General features: G+C 53.0%; 1 protein-coding gene across 1 annotated transcript in view; it reads right to left on the bottom strand.

The window, feature by feature from the left end:
* Positions 1-1,368: 1,368 nt before the first annotated feature.
* The window catches only part of LOC119091300 (uncharacterized), a 50,393-nt gene continuing 27,060 nt past the window's right edge, over positions 1,369-24,701 (bottom strand). The window contains exons 24-48 of the mRNA XM_037213999.1: positions 24,239-24,388; positions 23,458-23,580; positions 22,752-22,869; positions 22,112-22,281; positions 21,419-21,610; positions 17,019-17,197; positions 16,190-16,404; positions 15,415-15,592; positions 14,832-15,042; positions 13,785-13,889; positions 13,441-13,549; positions 12,962-13,086; positions 12,425-12,607; positions 11,049-11,258; positions 10,469-10,660; positions 9,374-9,568; positions 8,716-8,856; positions 8,277-8,377; positions 7,601-7,741; positions 7,088-7,223; positions 5,849-6,037; positions 3,983-4,125; positions 3,242-3,400; positions 1,804-2,012; positions 1,369-1,507 (exon numbers count right to left, since the gene is read on the bottom strand). Coding sequence (XP_037069894.1) covers positions 1,922-2,012; positions 3,242-3,400; positions 3,983-4,125; positions 5,849-6,037; positions 7,088-7,223; positions 7,601-7,741; positions 8,277-8,377; positions 8,716-8,856; positions 9,374-9,568; positions 10,469-10,660; positions 11,049-11,258; positions 12,425-12,607; positions 12,962-13,086; positions 13,441-13,549; positions 13,785-13,889; positions 14,832-15,042; positions 15,415-15,592; positions 16,190-16,404; positions 17,019-17,197; positions 21,419-21,610; positions 22,112-22,281; positions 22,752-22,869; positions 23,458-23,580; positions 24,239-24,388 — 3,756 coding nt within the window. The 3' untranslated portion in view covers positions 1,369-1,507; positions 1,804-1,921. The remainder of the gene's footprint in view (positions 1,508-1,803; positions 2,013-3,241; positions 3,401-3,982; positions 4,126-5,848; positions 6,038-7,087; positions 7,224-7,600; positions 7,742-8,276; positions 8,378-8,715; positions 8,857-9,373; positions 9,569-10,468; positions 10,661-11,048; positions 11,259-12,424; positions 12,608-12,961; positions 13,087-13,440; positions 13,550-13,784; positions 13,890-14,831; positions 15,043-15,414; positions 15,593-16,189; positions 16,405-17,018; positions 17,198-21,418; positions 21,611-22,111; positions 22,282-22,751; positions 22,870-23,457; positions 23,581-24,238; positions 24,389-24,701) is intronic.

The raw sequence follows: 24,701 nt of genomic DNA, 5'->3' as shown, positions 1-24,701 counted from the left end.
GGCGTCGAACGGATGCAGCGGATTCTTGAGGTCGAGCGTGTGCCGCTGTGAGCCGGCGCCGTCCCGCGTCAGCACGTACGTGCCCTCCACCAACGTGTTCTGGTTGTAGACGGAGCTAAAGGTCGTTCGCACGGAGCCGTCGCCGTCGTCGGCCTGAGACCGTCACACAGCGCTGGTCGGGCGTGATATCACAGCACAACAGGGCATCACTGGTAAGGGATGTGCAGGGAGTGCACCGGATGTGCAGGGAGTGCACAGAAGAACAACTGACCCTGTGTGAGCCCTTTTTATCACAAAAACGAACTTATTCATGCAAAGATACACATGAAAATTCAAATGAAGCCATGTAGTACATACCGGTGCATAGTTTCTACCAACTTCCCTGAACCCATGTGGTCAAACCGGCTAACGCTTTTGGCGGCTTTATGTTCCTTCGACGAACACTGGTAATTGCTCTGACGCCAATCCCGCGTCGCGTTAGAGTCAGTCAGCTGTCTGATGGACATTACGGTTGGGAAATCAAGCCGCCTTGTGCATGGCCTGTTTCAAATAACCACCACGCGGCGCAACGCAGTCCATGGTGTCGGGTTAAGCCAGCAACGGCACGTGCGAATTATAAATGTTTAGCACATTATTGTCGCCGTTGAAATGCGATGGAGCTTGTGGTTTGCATGCAGAAAAGAAGAACTTTAAACATTCCATGACAGTGTAAAAGGAAAGCAAATATTTTGTGTTCTAGAATGGAATAGTAATTACACGGTGGTATGAAAATGAAATGAAGCATTGCTTCTGAAATGGAATATTACAGTGGCCTGTCAGCAAGCAATGCTAAACAAATGTTTCCAAGGACAGGCAAAAATGGACAAAAATCCTGAAAATTGCAAAGCGGTGAGGCAGCTCACCAAAATCCTTTAATGCAATGGAAGAAAATAACACTGCTAGAGAAAGAATGGGGTGGAGACTGGCTGGCTTGGCTTCTACAAGGAAAGCTGGCCTCGCGTTGTCTTAGTACTTACCTCAAAACCGTACTGGGCCAAAAAGTCTTCGATCGCCGGGAACGTTGTTGTAATCTCCAGTCTTCCGTTTTTGTTGAGCGCCTCCGTCCACTGAAGGACCGCTACAGAGTAGTTTTCGGAGTCCAGATTTCCTTTCAGATTCAAGCCCATTTCTTGGCTGAGGTACACAAATAGGCAGGCATTGTTAATGATAAGCACACAACTTTTAAATGTGAGTGATGTGGAAAGCCAAAGAAAGACACCGGGCCCGGCCCTTGCTGCGTATGGTCCAACCGCACCTGCCGCAGACGGCCCGCTGCATCGTGTACCTGCTGTACGTGGTGCTGAGCTGGCTGGTGAACTTCCTCAGCTCCAGGTCATCGTCCAGGTCGCGGTGAAGGTAGCTGAGTTCGCCGCTCACCGCCGGCAGGCTGCTGAGGTCTGCGTTCACAGCCAGCCTGTGCGAAGTGCGCTGGTAGAAACTCGACTCGGGGTCAATCTTGGCCGTTGTCCTGCGGGTGACGTGCGTAACTGAGGCGGCGTGGTCAGGCTCGTGCGTGCACAGCGAACGACAGGTGTTATGGGCTGCTTTGAGCGTAGTTCAAATGAAACATGGGGTGCGAGAGGTGGGAGAAAATTGGAGGAGGCATTGGCGCAAAACGTGAGGGAAATGAATAAAATAAGAGATATGGACAAGGAGAAACATAACCAACGGATGACGAGAAGCACCCATTGACCCATTCGGCCAGTTGCCCAGCAGAGGTCGGGCTCACCTGACCCGATACACGGCGCTGGAGGTCGGCCTCACCTGACCCGATACACGGCGCTGGACGGCTGAGTGAACTCGGCATCCATGCGCACGGCCTTGTAGCCGTCGATGGGCAGCGTGAGGTTGAGCGACGCGTCCCAGCGTCTGTCGCGGGGCGTCAGCGAGCCGCGCGCGGTGACCTCCCACTCGGAGCCGAGCCGGCGACGCACCAGACGCAGGGCGCCCGAGTATGGCCTCCGCACCGCGTACTGCGAGGGTAGGCAGAGTCGGTGGTCAGCGCCGGCCGGGCGGGCGGGCAGCGATCAGGCCGCGGCACCCGGTCTGACACGGCGTGCGGGTGCCGGGGCGCGACCCCGTGTCAGCCGCCGTCTGCCCGTGACGTCACGATCGCGGACAGCTGCTGTCTGATCGTGACACGGGGGCGGTCGGAGCCTACAGTCAGGGGTGAGCGCAATGTATCCGATCATGTAAGCTGGCACGCGCCGATCTGTGATCAGCTAGGTTCGCTGCTCTCGGGCCTTGTACAAACATTCTACAACTGCGTCTAGTCCGTCGGTGAGCGTCAGACACGATTACACCATTCCACCCTGCTCTATCGCCAGCGCCCCGCCACCGGCGCCGGGCGGCGCGGACCGTGCCCTCACGTCCACGTCCAGGGTGTAGGCGCTGTCTGCCACGTGCGCGCTGAGCACCGCGCGGCCCATGGCGCCGCGCGCCGACCAGTCGAGGTCGAGGCCGAGGCGCAGGTCGGTCGGCGCCTCGCGGTCTCGTCCGGCATCGCGGCCGGCGAGCAGCGAGGCGTCGAGCCCGGCCGCGGCCAGCTCGTACGTCGCCTCCACGTGGTAGCGGCCCCAGCCGGCCAGCGCCTCGCCCGAAGCCAGCTCCCAGCCGACGCCCAGCGTGACGCCGGCGCCGCTGGCTGACGGGCTGCTGAACAGCCTGCGAGTGGGCACACACGCAGTGTGACTACTGCCACACCGCCGACAATCCGCGGACTGCTCGAGGCCGAGGCAAACCCACAGCATCATCCGGACAGCCGTGCTCACCGGCACTGATCTACTACAGAAGGCTTTCAAAGTGCGGGAATGCATAAATAAATGTGACATATGCATCATACGTCTTGCATTAAGCACGCTCCTGACGGCAGATTGGCACTTCTTCGTTTGAAACTGCCACTTATCGAATATTGTATTACTGCTTGCCACTAGTATTTCATCAAGTGATGAGAAAATATGATAGATATGAGAGTTAAACTAATTTTTATGCCGACACGCAAAGGAAGCACTATAATTTAAATGAATTATTATGAACAACTTTATGCCCTGCTTGAAAGGAAGATCAGCTTTACGCATGACCTGTACAACAGAGCGTCTCAAGGACCTAGGCATCGACAAGCGGAGTCGTGGAGTCCGTTATTGACAACGCATGTAACACCAGTTGGCCACGTGCAGCGCCGCCTCTTCGGACATCGACTGACCTGACCGACCGGCGCAGGTCCAGCTGACCCATGTTCAGCTTGCCGTTCAGGCCGACGTGGAAGTGGCGCCAGGAGACGAGCGCCAGCCGCGAGCCCAGCTCCGCCGTCAGCTGCGGGTGGCGCAGCTTGGCGCCCAGCTGGCGGCCGTCGGTGCCGGTCCTGGCGGCGTCGTGCGCACGCCGTCAGCGCCACCGCCGCCACACCGCCAGCCGGCCGGGGCCTCGCTCGCGCGTCGCGCACGCACGGCGTGCCGTGGCCTCCGGACGCCAGACACTTATCCGAATGTGGTTTGGAATGCCGGGGCTTCCGTGTGCAGGTGGCCTTCATATATAACATGGGGAAAGAGCCATGAGAGTAACTCTATGACTCTTCCGAAAGACCATGCGTCCGGGCTTTTTTGGCCACACAATGTCGGGCTCATGTCAATAAGTCGCCGAAGCCACTTAACTCTTCACAAAACTGCTGTCGTTATTCCTTATATAACCCTTGCACAAAACAGATGTTTTGACAAACTGTTTTGGCCCTCTCAATCAACTTTACGGAGCACCATCTCTGGAAGAACAGGACTAGGTATGTATGATGGAAGCGAAGTTTATCACCGCTTTCGCGTCTCTGTTGAAGCGAGCGCCTGCGGCTCACCCACGGTTGCAGAACGCAGTATATGGGCGCAAGAGCACCGTCCCCTTTTGCAACCGCTGCAGAATGCAGTACGTGCACGCAAGAACACCGCGTCCTCCTTACTTGTACTCGACGCTGAGCGAGACGTCTCGGATGGGTTCGTGGGGCGTGTTCAGCTGGACGCGAAGCCCCACCACGCCGGGCACGGCGTTGACCGTGACGACAACCGCGGCCGATATGTGCGCCGAGGGGTCACTGGAGGTCGTCTGAAAGGCGGAGGGCCACGTGTCACCAGCCTGTCGTCCCTGCTGCTGGTCATGGTGACCCTGGCCGCGTCAGTGGGGTGGGGAGAGATGCGACGGTGGCTTGCCGCTGTTACCGGCCTCTGGCCAGGACGACAGAGTGGGGAGACATGCGACGGTGGTTTGCCGCTGTTACCGGCCTCTGGCCAGGACGACAGAGTGGGGAGACATGCGACGGTGGCTTGCCGCTGTTACCGGCCTCTGGCCAGGACGACAGAGTGGGGAGACATGCGACGGTGGCTTGCCGCTGTTACCGGCCTCTAGCCATGACGACAGGGTGGGGAGACATGTGACGGTGGCCTGCCGCTGTTACCGGCCTCTAGTCAGGACGACAGGGTGGGGAGACATGTGACGGTGGCCTGCCGCTGTTACCGGCCTCTGGCCAGGACGACAGGGTGGGGAGACATGTGACGGTGGCCTGCCGCTGTTACCGGCCTCTAGCCAGGACGACAGGGTGGAGAGACATGTGACGGTGGCTTGCCGCTGTTACCGGCCTCTAGTCAGGACGACAGGGTGGGGAGACATGTAACGGTGGCCTGCCGCTGTTACCGGCCTCTGGCCAGGACGACAGGGTGGGGAGACATGTGACGGTGGCCTGCCGCTGTTACCGGCCTCTGGCCAGGACGACAGGGTGAGAGACATGTGACGGTGGCCTGCCGCTGTTACCGGCCTCTGGCCAGGACGACAGGGTGGGGAGACATGTGACGGTGGCCTGCCGCTGTTACCGGCCTCTATGGCGGCAGGGTGGGGAGACATGTGACGGTGGCCTGCCGCTGTTACCGGCCTCTGGCCAGGACGACAGGGTGAGAGACATGTGACGGTGGCCTGCCGCTGTTACTGGCTTTTAGCCACGACGACAGGGACAAACTGGTGCTAAGTTATGACAGCACAGGCCAAGGTGGTGCTTAGGAGATTAAGGCAACTTTAAGACGATTCTTCTGATCTGTGGTGATGTTTTTTATTCTATTAATTGTCTATTTCATGCATCCATTTCTCCATGTGCACAATTCATAATTAGGGCTGAGAATTTTGGTTCAGAATATTTGGACATTCTACAAAGTATAACGTTAGAACAATAGCACATCGAACGCGAAGACGAAAGTATGTAAATAACGACCGGAAAAAGAACAAACATTTGCGAAAGACTCAGCGTAACTATTTGACTCAATGAATAGTCACCTTTGACGTCACTGAGACCAAGATCACCGTGATTTCCATGCTGAATATTCGCAGCATTGTATGGTTACCATCGAACGACTTGCAACACAAGTATGTCGTGAAATTAATGATAAAAATCCGCAATCTTTGACGCATGTTTTTTAAAATTTAGCTGCGCTGAGCTCGATCCTTTACGCAAGTTGCTCATTCATAGATCATAGAAGCAGTGGTGCGACATATCAATGTTCTTATTTACACAAGTGACCGTTTTCAAAATTACGGGCTTCACGTGATGGCCCAGACTACCACCCTCTTTTGTTTTAATATCCTTCCAATCAACGATGCAATTGGATTTTAAGTTATGACCGGCATATATATATACTTCGTTGTCCTTACCAGTGGCATGAGATGTGTGTGGCAACGTTTGAGCACACGCATACGCATTTACAAGCTACACAAACCAGGTGAACAGATATTGCTGCAGGCCGGAAGCGGAAGAGTGAATTCTGCCACTGGCCGTTGTTTTTACCCGGATGTCGAAGCCGGCCTTCTGCGCGCCGGTGAAGATTTGCCCCTCCATCTGGTAGCTGTTTTGATCGACCGTCGATGCCGCTGTCAGGTCGTAGACGAGCCCTCGCGAGCCGGCGTGCTCGCTGAGCTGGAAGTTGCCGGTGACGCGCGGACCCACGGGAACGTCGATGAGGAGTGCCCCCGTCACCTGAAGCGTTCGAGGACTTAGTGGAGGCCGGGTTAACGCTACAGCGGCGAGTATGTTCCCAAGACTGAAGTGTGAACTGGGTGATCCGTGCCGTTCTTGCGGGTCACGCGATGTCTTAAATCGTAGTAGGCAAACCTTCTCGCGGATACCAGAAACAAGTATGGTGCAATTAACAATGCAGCCATTTTGCTGGTCTTTCGCGTTTTACAAATCATAATACGACTGCTGTAAGAATGGTTATGCTTCATGCCCCGCCCTCTGTCACGTATTCTCCAATGGTTACGTGAACAATGTCTGGTTAGTATGGATTGCCCTTCCCCGAGAGGACTCTATGTCCACTCGTGTCCCTGGTGACCCTCACGTCAAAGGCTTTCCCCAGTACTCGGCTCCAAGCTGAACTACGGTCACGAAACAAAAGTAAAGCAATACATTCTACACTTTGGATCGAATATAGTTGATTCTGACTGACACTTGTTGGCAGCCAATGGCCTCCAAGTGAGCTTACTGGTGAACCGTAAACTGGGAACATTAAGTTGAAAACAGGCACGGGACTCTCGGAGTTAAGTAGGAAAAAATCCTGCTCTGGATCAGATTTAGAGCTAGACAACGTCTTTTACATGATTGGGATGACCATGCAAGGTAAGCATATATCGCTGGTCTTGTATTCCATTCAAGAGGCATCGACCCAATCAAAGGCTGCGTGCCCGCTAGTGGACTTTCACGAGATAACAATGTCCTGCCAAAAGGTTTAATGTTCCACCGATAGTCATCGGACGACATCGCACCAACCACAAGCGTGCAGGCGTCGTGAAATTTTGCAGAGTTTCAGAGATGATGGCATGTCTCAGTGATCTGACATATCCTTCGATCATTTATTTTTCATTCACAAGTCGTGGATATCAAATTGCACGGCAGTGTGTCTTATCGTATTACTTTAATTTTAATGATGCAGCTTACTAGTTGGCAATGACATCTGCCCATTCCCACCCGGTGCGAATTGCTATAGCTGGTTAAATATTCCATGGTTGTCACACATAACACCGAGGTCACCTGCGTCGGACGGCTGCCATCTTCACCGGGAATAGCGGTGCCGATCAGTTCAACCTTGTATCTGTCCCAAGATATCCGCAGAACGGGGTTCAGTCGCTCAGCGACGACCCCCATCGAGAGGCGGAGCGACCCGGTCCTGTAAATATCGACACAGGGACATTATTAACAAGAACAGATGCACTGCATCGTGTTGTTAGCTGTTCACCTACTGTTTTACGTAACTTTGCTACGCACATAAATACACCATATTTATCATACCCTTTGAACATGATGGAACACGGAGTGAGCTCATGGAGAAAAATAAACTGCGTAAAAATATTTCTGAAAAGTGACGTCAGCGTAATATTTGTGTCATTTTAGTGCAAGAGAAGAAGCCGACTGTCCTACCGGCTGTACCCAAAACTCCTCTCTTAAGTACGTCTGGGGCAGGCGCATTGTTTCGATCTCCCCACGCCCATCCGTGTCCACATCGCCGGTGCGCGGACCTTCCGCCTCACCCCATCCGGTTCTCACCGAAAGCCGTCGAAGGGTGTCGTGACGGAGAGCCGGAGGTCCATGGGCGCCAGGGTGCCGCTGGCCCTGATCCGCTCGCGGCTGGGCAGAGTCACCTCGGCCGACAGCGCCCGCTCCTCGGAGCGCTGCTCCAGCTCAACCCTGTCGCGAGCACGCGCTTTACGCACACGCCATTCAGAGGTCGGCACGCGCAGACGCACGTCTGATGCAGATGTTGGCATGCGCAGATGCACACGCCACGCAGATGCTGGCACGCGCAGACGCACACGCCACGCAGATGCTGGCACGCGCAGACGCATACGTGACGCAGATGTCGACTCTCGTAGACGTACACATGACACAATGTCGTCACGTGCAGACGCACACGTGACGCCGATGTCGGCACGCGCAGACGCACACGTGCACCCACCTTAGACGGCAATACGCGCTTTTTATGGTCCTAGTCATCCATGCCGTTATGACAACAGTGCTGCAAAAATATGAAACCGTCTGCAACCAAATCAGTTGTGGCCCTACGACATTAACGCCTGCTTTACTAATTTTGCGTAGCTGATTTAGAAGTGATATAGCTCCACATGAGAGAAGCGAACCAGGCGGAGACCTCTTCAGAGTGCCGTCTGCTGGCGCTGTCAGCCGCTCGGCCGGCGCCAGCTAGTGTCGAGCTGGCGCCGCTCACCTGGCCCTGACGAGCTCGACCCCGCTCAGTGGCGTCCGGAGCTCGGTCTCGATTACTGTGCTGGCCGCCATGCTGCGGTCGCTCGTTACCGTCAGCCGGTACTGGAGACGCGGCCGGCGCGTCAGACGCGGCACCGTGGTCGGGCTCAGATCGAACACAACACACGAATGGCGGCTTACAAAGCTTTATCATGCAACGGCTGCAAGCCATCATCCAGCGACGGCGTGTCACACAAACATCGAAGCAGAGACGGGCGTATACGCTGGAACAAGGCAGCGTGAGAATGGTCTCGAATTGGGTCAGCATATAGAAACTTCTTGCCGCGAAGAAGCCAATAACCAAGTTTAGGTGATATACAAATACGTTCCCACTCATGCATGCTGTTCAAAAGGAGCAGCCTGTCGCCGTGCCCGGAAAGTTGCAAACACAGGAAACTGACCTCTTTTGGCGTCCAAGCAGAAAACGTCATCCGGTAATTGGGGTAGGTCACTACCGTTGTCATAGCATCGAACGCGGGTATGAACTGGATATTAGATGTCGTGTTCAGCAGAAACTTGTACCCCTTCTGTTCTCTCAGACCCTGAATAAAAGGGGGTGTAGCATTTGCAGCAAACACTCCAAGCATGTAGGTATCAAGCACTGCATTCACGTTACGGGCGCATGGTTCGCTATTGCTCGTCGTAGATAACCATTACAATTAAGCTGTGAATGACTGCATAAAGCAGAGTGACAAGAGACCAGTCTCATCATGTTCAAACTTTTTGTATACTGGGGACTGGTTTTTTGACTTGGACATTCCTCAAGTCTGAGCACTGACAACAAAAAAAGCATAGCAGCAAACGCACAAATCTTTGAGCACGTGAATTTCATTGTTTGATAGCATTGTTGGTCAATGCCCAGACCTGAGACCACTCAGAGCCGAAAGCTTATCCCCAACATATACAAAGCTGGGATAAGATGAGAATTCAGTTTCTAATCACGCTGATTAACGTGTTCATTGAGTCTCCGACCAGCGTTTCTTCGCGTTAATAGATAAAGCACGACCGTATCAAGTGCAGACACTACCGCCGCCCATCGGTGACCTCTCCGCGCCTCACCATCAGCTGTCCCCTGAGGTGCACACTCTGCCGTCCGAGCGAGCCCACCAAGCGTGTGACGAAGTCGCCCGGTGAGGTGGGCGCGTGGTGCAGCTCCAGGAACAGCATGTCTAGCCACGGCGTCAGCAGGCGCAGGTTGGCCTGCAGCGAGCCCGCGCCGGACGTGCCCAGATCCACCACGCTCGTCAGGCGGATCTGGAAGCGGCAGCCGGTGGTTGGCAGCCAGGCAGGCCACGGCACGCGCCTGTCATGTCATGTCAGCCATGCCAGTCTGTCATGTCAGCCAGTCGGTCAGTCATGTGCAGCGACGCACGACGCCACGCGCGGCTCGAGATGGCGCGCGGCCGTGTCTGCTTCATGTAACATGGCATGTTGTCAGAATGGCTTGCAGGAAGGAATTCGAGACCTTCTGGGCAAACATGACCTTCTGAGCTTGTTGCTAATGTGCTGCTTCCACCACCTAAGCAAGTTCATTCCTGTTGAACAAAAAGTCTCGCCTCGCATGTTCATGCAGCTGCCGTTTAGCCGGTGGCTGTTCAACCCGACTGAATACATGAGTGATTTTTCATACGTTATGCGCATAGGCGACGTGGTCAAGCCCACTCAAGTAGAGTAATTGCATGTACTCGGCCATTTGAGACCGCTAAATTGATAGCACATTCATGTACCGGAGAATCCAAGTTAAATGCCGATAATACCGTTAAGTATGATCTTTGTCGGTTGGCAAATATTGTCTGTCAAAAACTAAACACTTTTTTCGCTGACAAATTTTGCTGCAATAAAATAAGAAACTAATGAATTAACTCGCACCTTTGCAGTCACGCATTTATGTTAGGCTGTCTCGTAGCCAGCATCACAGGGACTACAGCAACAATGGCGGCGCAGGTTAGGAGGGTGATGAGAAATTCTTTGCAGTGGAGCTACACATATCCATTAGCGAAAAAAGATCTGGAAATAGGAGAAATACAACGACATACGAGGCAAGGATACAAATGCCAGCGGTGTAGAACGAGAGGGCTAGTCCTACACGGACACAGAGCGCGGTCCAAGTTCAGCGATAACCAGGGCGAAGCAACGTGGCACCTCGCGGCTCACCTCCTGCGAGGTACCGTCGCGTAGTCTCCAGACGGGCGAGAAGAAGGTCTCGTATACCCCGGGCTTCGACCGCTGCACACTAGCGGCCACCGTCAGCTGCTGGACGGGGCCAGCCGGCAGCGTCAGCGTCACCGTGCCGTACCGCTTGTCGGAGGGGAGGACGCCCAGAGAGCCGTCCGCGGTCAGCGCCAGCTGCGGTAGGGCGCGCGGGGGGGGGGTCAGTCACCTCGGCGGCGGTGAAGAGCAGGGCGGCACCGGTCGCCGCACCAGCGCTGCGGCGAGGGCGGCGTCAGGCGATGCAGTAGAGCCAGAGCTGCGCCACAGACTTGCACAGCTGGTTAGTCGGCTTGGGAGTTTGTGAGCTGCGCTCGTGAGATGTGTCACAAATCAGAGCCAGTTACCACAGCAGCGTTGGAGAGCGCGCCGTAACACAGAGAAAGTCCTCACAGCCGTACGAGAAAGTCGGCTTCAGCAAGGCATCGAGTCAGTCACCACAGCATCCCAAGACGTCCATCCAACAACCCAACCCTTTCCCACGCGTCCCCACGCCGGCGTCAGCGCCTGCAGCCGGCTGGCTCACCTTATGTCCGGCGATGGCAGCCTCGAAGCCGGTGGACAGACCGCGCACGTCGGGCTGCGGCCTGTTCCGCAGGCTCACCGACGCCCGGTTCCAGCGCGGCAGCGGCAGGCTCAGCTCGGCGCGCGCGTCGAACGCGCTGAGCGAGTCGAGGTCGGCGTCCAGCGTCAGGGCCATCGCGTTGTCGAGCAGCCAGGCCACGCGCGCCTCCGACTGCCGGTCATCGGCAGTGGTCACCAGATGGCACCAGGCGGCACTAGACGCCGCCAGACGACACCAGGTGGCATCGAACAGTACCAGACAGCAGCAGACGGTGCCAATGGGCGCCGGACGTCATCTACAGCCAGTAGAATCACCAGCAATGACGTTGGCTGCCATCGGTCACCAAAAGCTGAAAAGACCATCAGCCAAAGACTGCTGGAAGCAATTACCAGCGTAGATCGTCAGGAACAGGGACGGATCCAGGATTTCATCAAGGGAGGGGCGACGCTGCATTGTGGTGCCCCCTGGGATGCTGTGCCTCTCCCCCACATACACCCTCACAAAGATGTCCTCGGATTTCAGCCGCTTTACGGTCAGATTCTTCTTTTTTAATCTACAAAATATCTTCCACAATAACAGTCCGCCGGAATTTGTCCACTTTATTCCAGGAGGCCAATTTTCCGATTGTTCACGTTGAACTTGAAGGTTTGGGGCCGCTTGTCGAGGCCCTGAACTTTGGTGTGCTGAAAATAAAGGTTATGTGGACGCAAAATGAGGAACTGTGTGCCCATTGACCACGGGATTTGGTGCTCCTTCGGCCCAAGGGAGGGAAGACTTCATGCCCCCCTCTGGATCCGCCTCTGGTCAGGAATCGTCAACAGGGCACCTTGGCTGGTTGTCAGTGGTAACCGACACCAGTGGTATCTCCAGTTTATCATGGAACCGGGTGATTTTCATCGGGTACCACCTCCGGGGACTGTTACGGATGTCATTATCATGTGCGGGCTCTTGGACTCGTAACCGATGGGGATGTTAATAACTCAGACGCAACAAAGGGGGCTAGCTGTCCATACACACGCATCACGCATATTGCATTTCTTAGCAAAGTGGCCACTTAGAAAAAGGTAAAAATCAGTGTAATGAATTCGTTCTCACTGACCTCCCCTCCCCCCCCCCCCCCCCCCACCACGCACCTTTAGAATTTCCTAGGCTTGCGAGTCCTCAGGAAAGCATCTTTCTGCGATTTAATTTTCAGATGCCCTAGGCGACTGGCACGTAAGACATACACGACGCGAACAATGCAAGTAAGCGACCCAAAGTCATCAGTCATCTTACCTCCTTATTGTACATCAATGTCATGGCCATACGGCTTCCTTTCCCGCCAGGCAGAGACGTACCTGAACCTTCCACCCAAGGTCTTGCCACGCGTCCTGGACGAACTTGTGTTTGACCATCAGACCTGCGTCCTTGACGGCCTCGAACGGTGAGAGGAACTGCAGACCCACGCCAAAGTCGCTCGCGGACGTGAAGTGCATGTCACCCTCCAGCGCGAGGCGATTGTCGGGCCACACGGCGGAGGCCTGCCGGAAGGCGGGCCTGGTTAGTGCCGGCCGGGAGGACGACGCTCAGCGACGCCCGGCTAAGCGCTGCTGCAGCGGCCAGCCACAGGTGGCAGCAGCGTCGCCACGACGGACGACGGACATGTGCGTATACAACACGTGAGATGTGTAACGACATTTTATCAGCTCAGTTGCATTTGTGTACATTAAACACACCTGTGTATGAAAGGGCGACTCCCGAGGACTGTGGCATCAAGGAATTAACCAAATTGGATCGGCAAATTCGACTCCAGCAAGCCGTTTGGAGGCGTTCTCACGAGACCAAAACCACACCGATACCAAAAACACAACAAAATATGAGGTGGCACGACTGACCTTGAAAGCGCGCCCATCCTCAGTGGGGTCCACCAGCACCTTGGCAGTCAGTGCGTTCTGTAGCGGGTGGATCTGGTCCACCACGAGAGAGCCCTCCAGACGGCCGGTGCGACCTGCACCGCGACCTGCCGGTATCCGAGGGGCACGCACACCTATCACAGCAGTTGGATACCTCGTGTCCGCGCATTTTCATGTAAGCTGTTTTAGTCTGGTCCAGTAATGCATCAGCTGCTTCCGATCAATGACGGATTTCTAGAGAGATCTTTGAAATTTGAAATACCCCTCAAACTGTATACAGCCTCTTAAAAGGGAAATGTTTGTAACGTGTTTCTACGCGCGCCTCAATATATATATATATATATATATATATATATATATATATATATATACATGTGTGTGTGTGTGTGTGTGTGTGTGTGTGTGTGTGTGCATACAACCAACTCTCACCAATTGACTATTCGCTCTTGTGAATTACGCACCCTTTAGAATAAGATTGTGACCGATATTCTCCACCCTGCTTTCGCCGGTCACCTCCATTTCACCTCCTCCCAGCTGGCCGTCCAAAAAGTAACTGAGCTGATGCAAACCCTGAAATCGATATAGCAATGTTAGAATAATATTTGGAGTCACAATTCGAGACATGGGCAAATATTCCTTCAGATAGCTGTCTTCGCCACAAAATTCCCTCCACATTCTTCCGTCGCTCCAGAGACGCCGCCTTCCAGACCCGCGTCGGTTTTCGTCCGCGGGCCATTGCGCACTCTGAGAAACAGAGGAGCAGCAGTGCAGGATGGCGCACGTGTGGGACTTGCGACAGGCATACCTGGAAGGGTGTGGTGGCGTTCAGCTCGCCCCGGTACCGCCTCAGGCCTTCCGTGCTCAGGTCGTGAAGGCCTAGGTCCGCCGTCAGCTTATTGGTCGGCGTGCTCTAAAAAACAACAAATCACGAGACATTTGTCAACTGGCGACGCCCAATTAAAACCATTCACTTTTCTCAAACCATTGGTAGTACGTGAGCCGCTGCAGGTACCTGGGGAGAACTAAGAACTAAACACACGCAAAATAGCAAGACAGCCTTTCGCCTTCGAATGTGGCGAGACATCAAACTGAAAGCAGTTCTCGATTTCCTGATGCCGAACGCTTCGACTATGAAGAAAATAATTAGAGTTTATTCTTCTCTATGTACCATCGCGCCAGGGGCCCGTAATCAGCGGTCTCCGATCATAAATATCATTGTCAGTGGGGAATGTCCCGCGTGGCATAGCACAGCTTTAGCAAGTTTAACACAATACCTTGCGTCAGACATTTTGAGACGTAAACTCAAGTCCTTCAAAATAAACCTAATGGCTATATGTATCCGACCAAGCAAATGAATAGGATCAATCGCATGAAGGGAAGATGGTTCCTAGACAGAAAGTTGAATACCAAAACTGAATCCGGAAATCTCTTTTCTGCATGCGATTTTTTCCAGACGCCACACAACATAGACGGTCACCCTGGCACCCTGGCACCTCCTCCTGTGGCTCGATGTTGCCGTGGAGCACCAATCGCAAATCAGCTACTAGAGTTGTATTCACAGCGATACAGACGGCGCAGAATCTATGCTGTCGACGCCAGTTATGACGTCATACCTCATGGATTCTGCGCTATCTGGTGCTGGCAGTGACCCGGACGAAAAAAAATGATACGTGACGTCGCGTATAATTTTTGCCGGACGCGCAGAATCTTTTCCGGCGACCCGATCGGAGCGAGACAGAAATGGCGCAACAGATTCAGTTGCATCTTTCCCATCGCGAGAACAGTCAAGCAGCGTGAATCGGTGAATCAGTAACTCGGCAGATGTCAGCACTGCAGTCTTTCTTGCTCTCACCAGGGCGAAGCTGGAGGAAATCTCATCTCGCTCGGCGGCGTAGGAGAGCGAGGTGTCGACCTGGCGCCACCGCTGCAGGCTGGAGCGCAGGCTGCCGGTGAGCCGCAGACTGCGAGGCAGCTGGTTCGTCCCACTCACGGTCAGGTCCACCCGCTCGCCGCCCACCGACACGTCCAGCTGGGAGGTCAGGTCACGCGGCGACCGCGTGTGCCTACCGGTCGTATCAGACTCAAGGTCCAACGGGCGTGTGGGTGTGCGTAACGTTGAGGCGTGCGAAGACGCAGTGGCGTCTTTTCGAAGCGGCCGAAGCAGCCAACCGCACTTCGACCAAATTACGTGTTTCGAAGAGCTCGCTCGCAAATAATGCCAGATGGCGCGAGAGAACAAACAGTTTAGATTAATTGTAGATAAGGTAGGATTGCTTGTGCGGCACCAGATGGTGCCCGCCGTGCACAACTCACTCCCGGCGGCATAGCAGGCACCTCACCCAGCTACACATCATCTCGAAGCATAGAAAAGCTCCCAACGCCCCGTTCCACATCTGAAGCCCTGGCGCGGCACTGCCACCCCATGCGAGACTGACCTGAACTTCAGCGCGTTGGCCCTCCACTTGGGGAAGGGCGAGCTGGCCGACACGTCCACCGACACCTGCCTGTCGGGCTGGTCCAGCCGGGTGTTGGCCGTCACGGTAACCTCCAGCGGCTCGGCGGCGCCGAACGCCAGCACCATATGGTTGTCGTACCGCAGCCGGTGCCACGAGCCTGACCGCAGTGAGCAGAGCCGACGCTGAACGACAGCCGTCGTGTCCGCCAGGCGACGAGACCGGGCTGGAGGGCCGCTGCCAGCCCCTGGCCCGGGCGGACGGCACGGCTGCACAGACCGCCGGGACACCGGGGTGAGCGAGAACTGCGCAGCGGCAGCCAATGGCGGGGAACGAGCGCTTCTCGTCAGCGGGGGATTTTCACACGGCGTAGGAGCGCTGACTTCCTCACATTTTTCGGCATCAGTTGACAGAACGTTGTGCTGGGCGCAGATAAATTCACGAACAAATCAGCGTCAACCGAGTTCATCTTACAAGTAGATGGAACGTTATATTACGTAGAACGTACGGACAGATTATGCGGTACGATTACTGGCAATTGGCCCCCGCCACTCTATCAGCGCGCGGTAGCTGAGGTGAGTAATTGCGTTAAAAGACATTTGTTATGATGCATAACAGAACATACCGCGTATACCGCGTTAGACAAAGTCACAGCATCCTGAACCATTTTTAAAGGTCAGCGTATTGAAATGCACACGGCGCATTTTCTGCCAGAGGTCGTCGCCGTCCCGGCGACAGCTTCTCAGCGCGTGTCTACCTGTCATGGTCCTGTCCATGGACAGCTGCACGGTGTTGACGGGGTAGACCACCATCACTGTCAGATTGCGCAGTGATGGCGCCGGGTCCTCGAGCCGGAAGTCCATCAGCAGGCGCTGGGTGGGGTCTCGGTTGGCGTCCCACTTGAGGTCCACCACCCACTCCAGCACGGAGGCCGTGCGGTAGCCGCCCAAGATCACCTGAATGTCCCGCTGGCTGCCGAAGCACCAATCAAGGGCATATGGCGCTGTGACGATGGCGTATGAGTCTTGCTATGCACGAATCGCCAGCCTAATCGCCTATTGCCAGAACATATCATATCAAAGAGTGTCAAACCACCGCACCATTCATCAAATGATGCCATGCCATATCGTATCCAATACCACGCCATATCTTACCATAATGCACTATGCATATCATCGTATCAAATTGAATATTTAACACGTTACAGCTTACGGTTCCGCATCGCAATGCGTAACGTAAGGGTAGTTGTGGACTCAGTCTACAGTTAATATGCACGCACAGCAGGCAAGCACTAGATAATTAACTGAAGTGACAATATCTTACGAAATCCTCGCAAAGGCCAGCCATTTAGGAGGTCCCCCAAACAGAGGCCTTAGCAACACAACCATTGACTGAAAAACTTTGACTGGCCACGTCGTTTGCCCATTCCGATCATGCGTGCAGTGCCGCCGGTCTATACAGAGGCACGCCGCATCTCTTCGCAGAGGCACGCCGCGCGCCCCGAGCACTTGACGCCCCGGAGGCTCTGTGACCGCCGTGCCGAGCGGTCGCTCCGAGCGCCGGTCCGCGGCCGGCGCCGCCCTCACCCGTCCAGCGAGAGGTCGAGAGTGGTGCGGAACGTGTGCCCCAGGCGAAGCGAGCCGCGCACGCTGTAGGAGGAGCCGGCGTAGCCCAGCGCCAGGCGCACCGACCGCTCTAGGTCCTCCTCGGCGCGGCTCACGTCGTACTGCACCTCCACGCCGTACTCGGACGCCTCGTAGTTCGCCTGGCGACAAAGCGGGGTCAGGATCGGTGCAGAACGCACGCGCCGTGTAGGGTTTATTAGAAGGCCTGGCGAAGAATGGCCAGTCTCCCAGCTAGCTTTTGCTTTTGGTGTACGATATCGCCAAACTGATATCACTAAAATAATACATGATTGTCTAACATGTCTAAAATAATGCATGAAGCGTAGTTTTTGGGTGAGTTGACTGAAAATGTCCATGCATGCATTTACGAATGTCAATTTCTATTCTTTTACGTGGACCTCTATCCCCAGAAACTTTTATTCGCCCCCACTAAACGAGGACGGATCTAGACCTTCGTTCGGGGTGCATAAAACGTTCTTAGATAATGCCATTTAAATCACCTAGTGGCTATCACACCCACACCCATACCCGCACCCAACCACCCACACACCCACACATACATGTATATATATATATATATATATATATATATATATATATATATATATATATATATATATATTGCATAAGACACGACCCCGGGGATGGTGGCTTGGGCTCAGGTCTCTGTGTCGCGCGTGGAACGGCTGCGTGTAGGGGCAACAACGTAAGTCGTTTTGAACATGCATATTGCGAATACTATTTTGCGGCTTGAAGCCTGCCTTGCGACTATCTGCTAGGGACTTCGTGGCAGCCTTTGATAGTCGCGCACATCAACACACATTCTTTCTTCCCGAGGCAATACCCGTCCAACAACGTCCAAAGCTGCATAAGATCGACACTAATCGATTACGGAAACCTGGTGCCGACCATTGAGACAAAGAAGATAATGATGCCCGATGATAACATCTCTCGCCGGGACTGAGCAAGACAATGTACTAACACAGGAACGCAGTCTTCATTTCAGCTGCGGAAGACTCTAACTCCTTAACTTTGAGAGGAAACTTGGTCAAATCAAAAGTGAAGCCAGTCTTAGTGTATATATATATATATATATATATATATACATATATATATATACATATATATATATATGTATATATATATACATATATATACATATATATATATATATATAAGGGTAGGTTTAGCCATTTCTCAGCGCCCCCAAAACCTATTTTGCGAAACTACACCCCTGTAGTGGCAGATTCATGACCGTCGCACGAAACGGATTCGTCAGCACAGTGCCTCACCATCCAGCCTACAGCACCGCTCCAAAGTGGAAAGCGTCTAAGTCAAGGGGCAAGTGGGTCAAAATCGCTGCAGGGTGATCAGAAGCTTGCACCAACCACGAGGTTGGTGTATTTATTTGTCGTTTATTTAAAAACCGCAATTTTTAAAGAGTTTGATCGTATTGAAAACAAACTGAAAACGGCGTCGGGATATTGATATTGATATTGTGCGGGATTTTATGATAAAGATCCATGGAGTGCAAAGGGCGGGCTGACTAACTTGTCGTACCTCAACCTGCCGAAAGGTGACGCGCGTGTTTGCGCGCATTGACGAAACCCTAGTATCGTTCTGTGCGCGCGTTTTAGCCTTTTCTCGAGGTATTTTAGTATATTTGTTCGGGATTTTATTTTGTTTGCTTGCATTCGTATACCCGGTTATGACACTATTCTTAAGTTATTCAATTCCCATTCTTCCGCCATAACTTGTACCACTGTCCAAATTCCTGCATTATATAGTGCAAGACGTGATCGACCCTCTTCTCCTCCATCTTGCCTCATCTTGCATCCTCGCGGCACTTCGCTTGTCCGGAGCAAGCTGCATGCGTCAGCCACGAGTGGGCCGAGAGCCCCGTGGGAGTGAAACCCCGACTGGATACCCAGCGCACATATGCGGGTTAACGATCGGCGGTTGGCCTCTTAGGCGCATGCAAGCTTGCCCCGCCGTTAACCATTTTCCTTCACCCCGAAGACCTGAATCATTTCTGGTCGATAGGGCTTTAATCCATATAACCGACCTGTGTTTAAGACTACTGCTCAGCGCATAAAAATGGTGGGAGGCCAATTGACGACCGCTGATTCCACGAATTGTATTCACGTGCGACCGACACAAATAATTCGATGATCACATTTGCTCTTGGCCTTAAGCAATACATGGCCAATGACGCGGTGGTATTTACCTGACGTTTGTTTGACGTCACCAATGTCTGGACGAGCTTGGAAAAGTCTGTGCAAAATATTCTGCACAAGCTTTCTGGTTTCAAGCTCAGAAACAATAAGGTTTTAAGCTTTAAAAAGAGCATGCCTGTGAACTGCACTGAATGACCTTCAAAATGGTAGTTCAGGAAGGCAATGACAGGTAATGAGCTTATCAAGTGGGGGTTTAAAATCTCAGTTTAAAACCCCACAAAGACGTGGAACACTCCCTTCGATGATGTCATGCATTTATTCGAGTTGTACTATCCGGTAACTGCTTTCTAGGTCACTGGCGACATCATTTTACAAAAACAGCCACAGCGAAGCGGCGGCTTACATAAATCGCTTCATTACGGTCCCCGACGGATGCAACGCGTGAACTGCTGGCAAAAAAACACGTATTGAATATACATATTAAGAATTGCGCAAGTTGTTCCGTGCATTAGCGAGGAACATTATTCCCACAGATAAGGCAGTAGCATTAGCCTTATTCCTCGGAGAAAAACCGGGAGAATGGAGATATAGTTTGATTAATATTTCGGCAACATGCGTTTATCGAAACAATAGCAGAAGTGAATTCAAAATTGCCTGCCGGCGATCCTATTCGATTTTTCAGGTTTCTTTTTTGAACAGCAAACCACAGCTTTTACAGGACACCAGCATTCAGGGGATTTAACAAAGAGCCATTGCCAGCCATTGCCACAATACTGTGCCTATCTAAAAATCCTTAATCTTAATATACAATAATCGTAATTCTTAATATGTGTCATTCGTTAGCATGTAAACGTACGTACGCGCATCTAATTCTTAGAAAGGCACTGTATCGTGGTAATGGCTGACAGTCGCCCCTTGTTTAATTCCCTTAATGTTGTGTCCTGTAAAAAACTGTGGCTTGCTTTTTCAAAAGAAAAAAAGAAAAATCGAGTGGGACCATCGGCAGGTGATTTTGAATTCACTTTTGTTGTTGTTTCGATAAAGGCATGTTTCCGAAATATCAACCCAACTTTATTTCCACTCTTCTGGTTTTTCTCCGAGGAATAAGACTAACACTGATGTCTCACATATATTAAGCATGTATTTCACGCATCCATTTCACGTATATATATATATATATATATATATATATATATATATATATATATATATATATATATATATATATATATATATATGTGTGTGTGTGTGTGTGTGTGTGTGTGTGTGTGTGTGTGTGTGTAACTGATTTAAAAAAGAACATATATTGAGCTGACACACGAATCGTCGTTGCCAAAGCTCAACTTCTCTAAATCGCTTAAGTTACACTGACCACAATGTTGATGTGGCGAAACACGTGGTACTGGCTTAGACTTCAAAAATAAGTGCTGGTGTATGGCTCATCAAAGAGGACCATCCGGTCGTTGGATTTACAGTGTCAGCTTGGTGTAGGGCAGCCAAAAGTCGTGTAGGCGCGCGGCAGGATGAAATTCCTTTCCTTATCTCTACTTGGATAAGGGCCCGACACAAAATGGATCGGTAGAACCTCCATTACAATGATGGGATGGCAGGTTAGTATTACTGGCAATAAGCAATGTACGGCATAGAATCCAATTCAAAATTCGTCTAAGAAAATTTCATTTTCTGCGTTTTTTTCTCGTTTTATATCCACATTGAACCCATAACTTGAGCTAATGATATCTCGCCCAAAAAACAAACATGTTACGCGATTTTGTGTCCGTTAAATTTCAAAACAACAAAATTCGGCACTCAAGTAAAACAATTTTAGGTTCTTAGCCAACCTTGCAGACCCAAGGTTGACCAAGGTCTAAAAAAGATCTAAGAAAAGGGTCAAATATAGAAAAGTTGACTTCCAAAAGCTATAGTTATTCCTCATTTCAGGAATAATTTAAATTTTGATTTTACGGTTGGTCAACTTACCCCGCTGCACTTTCCGTGGCGAAGCCCTGTGCGGAAGGATGCAAAATTATGTTTGTGTAATGGTTAACTTTCTCCTACGCTTTTGTGATGCGCTCCGGCTAAAACATCGGGGGGGGGGGGCAACTTAACATTGGGTGGGAGGCCGGACCCCCACAAAACAATCAAATCGGCACCCGTGTCCCTGAAGCACCTGTCACGACTGACCTTGACCTCCACGACGACCTTGGCCGGCGAGAGCGCCAGCCGGAAGTGGCCGTCCAGTAGCGGCTGCTGGTTAACTGTGAGGTTGAACCCGGCCGTATGTTCGGCCAGTTGGCTCTGCGGGTCGGGTCGCAGTCGGTACTGGCCGACGACCTGCGCCGAGCCGCCGTTCAGCCAGCCGCCGTCCAGCCGGAACTGTAGGTCATCCGGCGAGGTGTCAGCCGAGGAGCGATGTCGGCGCCAGCCCGCTCGAGCTGAAGTCAGCTCGAGCTTTGAAGTCAGCTGAAGAGCTTTGCTTCTACAGACTCGCTACTCTCAGCGTCAGTACTTCGACGGAGGGCAAGAGAAACTCAGTGCGAGCAGCGTAATATTACCGCGTCACACTAGTGCGCCAGTACCACGCTTCCGAATTCAATCATGACTCCCACAGACCGATGACCGGAGCCGCCTGCCGTGCGAGCGACGTTGGGCCTGGCTGACGTCATACTGTACGAGCGGCGGCGGGCCTGGCCGACGCCATACTGTGCGAGCGGCGGTGGGCCTGGCTGACGTCATACTGTGCGAGCGGCGGTGGGCCTGGCTGACGTCATACTGTGCGAGCGGCGCCGGGCCTGGCTGACGTCATACTGTGCGGGCGCGCCGGGCCTGGCTGACGTCATACTGTGCGAGCGGCGGCGGGCCCGGCTGATGTCGTACCCGGTAATCCTGCGGGTCGAACGGCTGCTGGCGCGGCACGCGGCGCACCGTGCCGCCCAGCTGAATCGGCTGCGGGTAGCCAGGCACGTCCAGTCGCCAACTGCCCTCCAGCAGGCCGGAGCGCCACATCGGCAGGCCGGTCAGGTTCAGCGAGGAGCGCAGCTCGCGGCCTGCCGGCGCGGCGGCGCAGCGGCGTCAGCCCGGCTGTCGGCGGGCGCCACCCGAGAGGCGAAGAGGCAGCCCCACCGCCCTCACGGCCGAGACGCCGCTCCACGCAGCTCAAATACTCACGTGCAAAAGCGATCTCGGTGTCGTAAGCTACCATCTTTGCTTGTACAGCATACGGTGCATAACCGTTTAATCGTAGCTCTTCTCAATCCCCATTACGCACGCCTATGACATAAAGCCATTGCCATGAAATGTTTGATCTAACAGCCTGCCCAGTATCACACAAATTATTTCACTGTAGCTCAAGCACTGCTGCGCACACTGTTACAATACACCTTGCACATATGACAATGCATGTATATGTGCCAATCATGCACACATACCTGCGTCTTCAGATACCGAATCTCGTGCATATGAAATACGTGAAGTTTAGCCATCGGAGCAGGGCATGGACACTGTTGAAAATACCGACCTGGAGCGTACCGGAGCATGATCTTGTTTCTCAGCCCCCGATAGATGTTCTCGTGTTCGGCAGCCAGTCTCAGGTCTACGCCGCCCGCGGGGTATTCCAGTCCGACACTGACCCTCATCTGTGGACGGCAGACAGGACGCTGTCTCACAGCACCGACGGGGACAGCGGTCTCCGTGCACGCATGGTACGCGGATGGGTCGGCGCAGCTCGTTAGTAACACAGCCGTGTTCACGAAAGGCCGAGTTAGGCTCAGTTAGTGCCGGGGAGACACCAAAGCTTTTGGCGGCTTTCGTGTCCCAAAACTTTTAGGCTGAAAGGCTTCAAGGTGTTGAAGTGCACCGTGATTTAGCTCGCAGGTCGCGCGTGATCCTCAAGGTGGGAGAGCTGCGCACATGTCACGCGGATCGACATTCTCACAGCTGAGAACCATACACAACCTACATGCGAACCTCCGTATCACCAGACTTACGGACATTGGGATCTATCTCGGCGTTGTCTGTAAAGGAACTTTTATCACGCGTATTCCTACCAGTGGCGGTGCAGTAAGCACTCGCTCACTTCGGGAATAACGGATGCATGTGTGCATGACGTTGAGGGTTTCGGCACAATATCATTAATTGTCGGGTCAAGTATATCATGACAATGATTTCTGTGGCATGGTGAAGTAGAAGCAAATGACCCGATTCCGATCCGGTTTTTTTTTTACCTTACTAGAATCTTCTGTTGACAGGAAATCTAAGGAGTAGCCCATAGAGAATGTACTTCTTCCATTAAAGTCTTCAGGACGTTTTGCAGTTTGGATTTTATTCATGTCGACCAGTGGTGAACGCTGAAAGCAAATCACGCGCATTAAAACGGACTGACGACGAATGAACACAGTGGTAGTGTGATATTGAGAAGATACGCTGATGCCTCAAGACACAACAATATTGACAACACAGGTCATAGCCCTTTCGAAGAGCTTTATCCTCATTTCTGAACGAAAAAGTGCATCGTATTTGCAACGCAGATACATTATTTCGCATACCTTAACGCACAAGCGTTTGTCCAGACTCTACGGCCTCAAAACCTATTTCAGGTGAGGAAAATAGCTCAACCACTAACCTAGAATTACATCCGTGTGTAACGCTGCACAAGCAAAACACATAACAATTAACACAACTGCGCGGATCGCTATCTGCTGGTGGCCACCTCGTTGAGTGGAGTGATTAGCTATGCTAACACTGCACTTCAAGGCGCTGACGAGAGAGAAAGAGAGAGAGAGAGAGAGAGAGAGAGAGAGAGAGAGAGAGAGAGAGAGAGAGAGAGAGAGAGAGAGAGAGAGAGAGAGAGAGAGAGAGAGCGTGAGCGACAGGGAGAGAGAGAGCGTGAGCGACAGGGAGAGAGAGAGCGTGAGCGACAGGGAGAGAGAGAGCGTGAGCGACAGGGAGAGAGAGAGCGTGAGCGAGAGGGAGAGAGAGAGAGAGAGCGGGCCGAGCCATACGTACCTTCTGGTCCCAGCGAGCCGCCCAGGCCATGTTCACGCCGTCTGCGATGTCCCAGTCGGTGGCGACCATCCAGTGGCTCACCCGTCCACCGTCGCCATCCTCTGCCGATCGGGCCTCCAGCAACAGCGACGTCTCGCGCTCCGGCGAACCCTGCAATAACCAAAACAGCATAACACCAACCTCTCCGGTGCGGCCTGCACCAAAGCACATCATCACGCCTTCAAGTGCACCCAGTACTAACCAAACCGCAATAACATCCAGCTCGCCTGGACAACAGTCAAACCACGTTATAACAGCGGACAATCTAGCGCAACCTGGCAGCGACCAGACCATATTATACCAGCGGACAGTCCAGCGCGACCGGACAGCGATCAAAACCACCTTATGACAGTGGACAGTCCACCTGGTTCTGGTTTTCAGTCCGTCTTATCATCGTGTCTGTGGATACCACACATCCCACGAA

Source organism: Pollicipes pollicipes, unplaced genomic scaffold (genome assembly GCF_011947565.3).
Source record: "Pollicipes pollicipes isolate AB1234 unplaced genomic scaffold, Ppol_2.1 Scaffold_3447;HRSCAF=4054_pilon_pilon_pilon, whole genome shotgun sequence".
Classification (NCBI taxonomy): domain Eukaryota; kingdom Metazoa; phylum Arthropoda; class Thecostraca; order Pollicipedomorpha; family Pollicipedidae; genus Pollicipes; species Pollicipes pollicipes.
The sequence above is the reverse complement of the archived record's forward strand: the minus strand, read 5'-3'. Positions and strand labels throughout refer to the sequence as shown.